General features: G+C 37.7%; 1 protein-coding gene across 1 annotated transcript; it reads left to right on the top strand.

The window, feature by feature from the left end:
• The first annotated feature begins 697 nt into the window (after positions 1-697).
• Positions 698-4040, top strand: LOC136826805 (uncharacterized). The gene is made up of 3 exons (XM_067084246.1): positions 698-860; positions 1695-1798; positions 2023-4040. The coding sequence occupies exons 1-3, from the start codon at positions 815-817 to the stop codon at positions 3484-3486; spliced, it is 1614 nt and encodes a 537-aa protein (XP_066940347.1). The 5' UTR covers positions 698-814; the 3' UTR covers positions 3487-4040.
• The last annotated feature ends 317 nt before the right edge of the window (positions 4041-4357 follow it).

Here is a 4357-nt window from a genome sequence, read left to right as displayed (position 1 = left end):
AGCCATCTCAGTAGTTTTCTTTTATAGAAAACTAAAATGTGATACGGAAAAAATGTATGAGCAGTCACTGATTATAAGAAACAGATAAATTGGAATCTTATTCATCTTGCTTGTGGAATCTGTGGCAAACAATTAGCGTTCGGATCGTTATAAACTCAAAAAAAAAAAGCAAAACTCTTCATAGAGACAAAAGGTTGCATTTCTAAGACAAGTCAATATTTCCCTGGTTTTCCTCGTCAGTTATAAGAATCTAATTATATAAGGGTTCTATAGTTACAAGAACAATACCTCTGAATTATTCTTGACCACATCAGGTTTATCACCGTAACACAATAGCGAAGTAACCAGACGTGAGAAAGGCCAATATATTTCCGCAGTCCCACAGAACACTTGTAGCCTGACTACGGAACAAACAGAACTTTCTCTTTTATGACAGTAATAGACTCAAGGTGTTAATTTTCACATTCTCACATCCGCATCAGGTGACCCGGTATTCATGACAGTATCCGAAATCTAGCTATTCATGGCGAAATCTTAAAGACCTAAGCCGCTTAAAGGTGTATTTCTGGTAATCCGACCGAAAGATTCTCGGGCTCTTCCACTCGACGTCAGACATCCGCGTACGAGGTCGAGAACACCAACGGACGTAACTCACGCCGGGATTCTCTATATAAGTTCGCGTGGAAGCTGGAGCTCCGCCATTGAAGTGGAAGTGATGCAGTGAACCTTTTAAGTCGAAGCTCACTGCTGAAGTGTTTGGTATATCACGAGAAACGAAAGAGCTAGTTCACAGTATTTGAAAATCAAAGCCAAAATGGCTCCTTGTACACGCAGTGCAATAGAAGATCGATCTTCTTGCGGTAAGTATGATATTCTGACAGTTCGCTTTCGAATGAAGATGAATGAAAACTATTATCTAAAAAGCAGTGGGTTACTTGTACTCTTGTATGACGTTTTCCTTAAGTTACACTCAGTGCCCTAATTTTTCTTTATTAGAACTTTCAGAAACATAATTTTATTGTACAGAATTGCAAGACTATTCGAAACTTTTCTTGCCCATAGCGTTACCACTTCAAGCATAGCATGGTGAAATTATAGCTTACAGTTTTGGTCTGTTATTATTATTATTATTATTATTATTATTATTATTATTATTATTATTATTATTGGCTGCTTCTACGGCATTCAATTTATATAGAGTCTTTTCCATTCTTCTTAATATCTTGTGTTCATCAGCGTGTGGATGGTGTATCAAGTTTCCAAAGGACATAAAAAGATCTCAAGGCCTCCGGGACCGATTGAGACACCAACCCATGATCAACCAAAATGCAGCTTAATAACCGACCTGTCAACTGTACACCCCCAGCCCCACTTGCTATATATACCCATGTAACTTGCATGTCAATCCAATCACTCTTTGAAAATAATCGCCAGAGTGCGCTTGAAACGTCAGAGGTAATAAAACTGAAATAGCAAGAAAACTTTCTATGTCCTTTGGAAACTTGATACACTAGCTGCACGTTGATGAAAAGATATCAAGAAAAACAGAGAAGACTCTATATAAATTGAATGCCGTAGAAACAGCCGTTATTTTCAATGCTACTGCCCTTAGGGAAGGTCTCCTCCCTTATTATTATTATTATTATTATTATTATTATTATTATTATTATTATTATTATTATTATTATTTACAGATTGGCAGCATGTTGCACTTCATAAAAATCCCCGAAAATTACGCTCCGCCGGTACAGCATCCATAGCGAGATCGATTGTCAACATGGACTTCAGACATTGCAAAGTACGCATGGTCTATCCTTGAAATTATATGCATGGTTATCTTCAAGAAAATTCATTACGTTCACAAATTGTTCAATGATTTCTTATTGCTAATAATCCCCCAGGATCTGATGAATGACAAATTAGTAATATTTGTTCTCGTGAGTGTAGGATATCGTTAAGGTGTCTGATATTATACTGATGACATCTTGCTATCTCAAGTAAGAATATTTTTTTCTTTTACAGGAAAATCTCAGACACGTGTGCCATAGTTTGAAAACTTTCTACCCATTGAATTTGAGGACTGCTATTGTAGAAGAGGTTGTAGCTCTCCAAAAGTTAGAAGATTCTCATCATGTATTAAATATGATCCTTCTCCATCTACTCACAGACGTAAGGACCTTCGTCTTGACCACCTCACATGACAGGGAAGAATCCATCTACCTCGGGCAAGAAGAGTGTGAATTATTACTGAAGGAATTGGAAGACAAAAATAACTTTCTTCTGGAAAGTATTAGAGTAAACGGCGTCGTTATGGAACAGAATGTCATATCAGAAATTCTAAGGAGGTCTCCTAAACTGCACACAATTCAAGTATCGGGAGAAATCTGTAGTCAAGTATTGGCAAGCCTTGAGGAACGCCCACGACGGAGCCTGCTCGCTCTCCAGCTAGGCAACGCCTCTGTAAATGAGACGGAAGTGATAAAAGCTCTTCTGGGTTCTCAGTACGATTTAGAGACTCTCGGAAATATGATGTGTGAAGGGAAAAGCCAAGAAGAGATCAGCAACATACCGCATCAGAATCTTAAACATCTTTCTGTCGATTCTCCTTTTATCGGCGCCTGTGGTGCCGTAGTTTTACTTCACTACCTTCAGAATTTGAGAAGTATACGTTATGCCCAACCAGCTTACAAATCTCTTTTGTTCCTTCAACATCTTACTCCTTCTGAGTCATTATCTTTCGCATTGATTTCCACAGAACTGTGGCGACCAACTTCAGATGTCCTATTATCTCTCCAAATGCTGTGTCCCGATCTGAAGCATTTGATGATAGAAAGCACTGACGGCAGCGCCCACGCCCTGAAACAGTTATCTTCGTTCACACATCTAGAAAGTCTCACGCTAAGATATGTCCCAGAAGCCGACATTGTCTTAGCAATAAAATCTGTTGGGGCAAATCTGCATAGACTTTGCATCGAATACGAAACCTTGACATCATTATCATACGAAGTTATAAAGGCCATCCAAGAGACCTGCCTTAGTCTACGAAGTTTAGAAATGGCCCACGTCCATATCGACGTGAAACCTGAGAACCACCTGTCATCTATGAAACATGCCTCCTTGCCAGAACTTACCAAGTTGAAAATCTCACAGTCAGATGTTCTCCCATCAATTTTAGAACGGCTGTTAGTCGGTAATAGCTGTCTGGATTCCTTGCACCTTGACATAAGTCAGGATGCCATGACAGAGCAGCTATTAATGAATATGTTGAAATACAACTCATTCCAAAGGTTATCTTCCATCTACCTTGGAGCTGGCACGCTTAGTCAAAGAGGCATTACCCGGCTCATGGTCCTGCCCGCTCTAGAGAAGTTGTCCATGGCCGTGGAATCTTTCCCTTGCATCTCCAGGTCAGACTTTGACGGCCTGAGGAAAGACCTCACCGAGGGGAACTACCGATGCATTCTCGAAAATGTAGTGCAATTATGAGTTCATCTACAGTTGTCTCATTCATGTCATCCTAACTCGTCATTCATCTTTTTCATATTTTCTCATGTTTTGCATTAACATCTTTTTTATAAGTTCTTCATTTCACAATAATTATTATCATCTGTATTCTTTTTATACGTGAGGAGTCAGGTTTTATGAAGAAATTGTTATCTGAAGTGTACCGGGATCAGTTTTTCAGAACGCAATATTTATTGAGACATCACGGATGTGTAATAATGGCTGGTATTCACTACATTTTGATACCGTATATTTTCATGCGGAATCGCTTACTGGTATTTATTTTGTAATATAAGCCAAATCACAAGTGATTTTTTAAACACTTGTGAGATACTATTTATTTGAAATTAACTTATATATATTTATTCTTTATTTATTCATTATTGCACTATTTATTTGAAAGTAATTTAATCATTTATTATTTCCAATGCTCAAGCATTATGATTTATTCTGAATAATTGTATTCTAACCTTTACATGTATGGAACCACCCAGAGCTCGCTCAAACTTTTCTAAATACATATATGAAAACCTTAACAGATTTTTACAATCCTTAATATATACATATATAGATTGTAAGTATTCAGATTTCTTCTGTTCAAGAACAAAAAAAAAAATATTTTTGTGATCCAGTCTAAGTTCTTGACTAAATTCATACAGAAAATAGTAAAATGAGATAAATGAAGTATTACGTTAAATGACAAAGAATGAGGTTACACGTAACTGTTCAGTTAATCTGTGTTGCCATGTCTCACCACCTGGAAAGAAAGCAAAAGCCAGAGAGGAAGAATGTCTCCAATACTCTTCGTGATTACCTGCAATCTCTGCAAGCTCTTCGTTGGGCCAGTCGGTAG

Source organism: Macrobrachium rosenbergii, chromosome 41 (genome assembly GCF_040412425.1).
Source record: "Macrobrachium rosenbergii isolate ZJJX-2024 chromosome 41, ASM4041242v1, whole genome shotgun sequence".
NCBI lineage: Eukaryota > Metazoa > Arthropoda > Malacostraca > Decapoda > Palaemonidae > Macrobrachium > Macrobrachium rosenbergii.
Note: the sequence above shows the minus strand (reverse complement) of the source record. Positions and strands in the feature narration are given on the sequence as shown.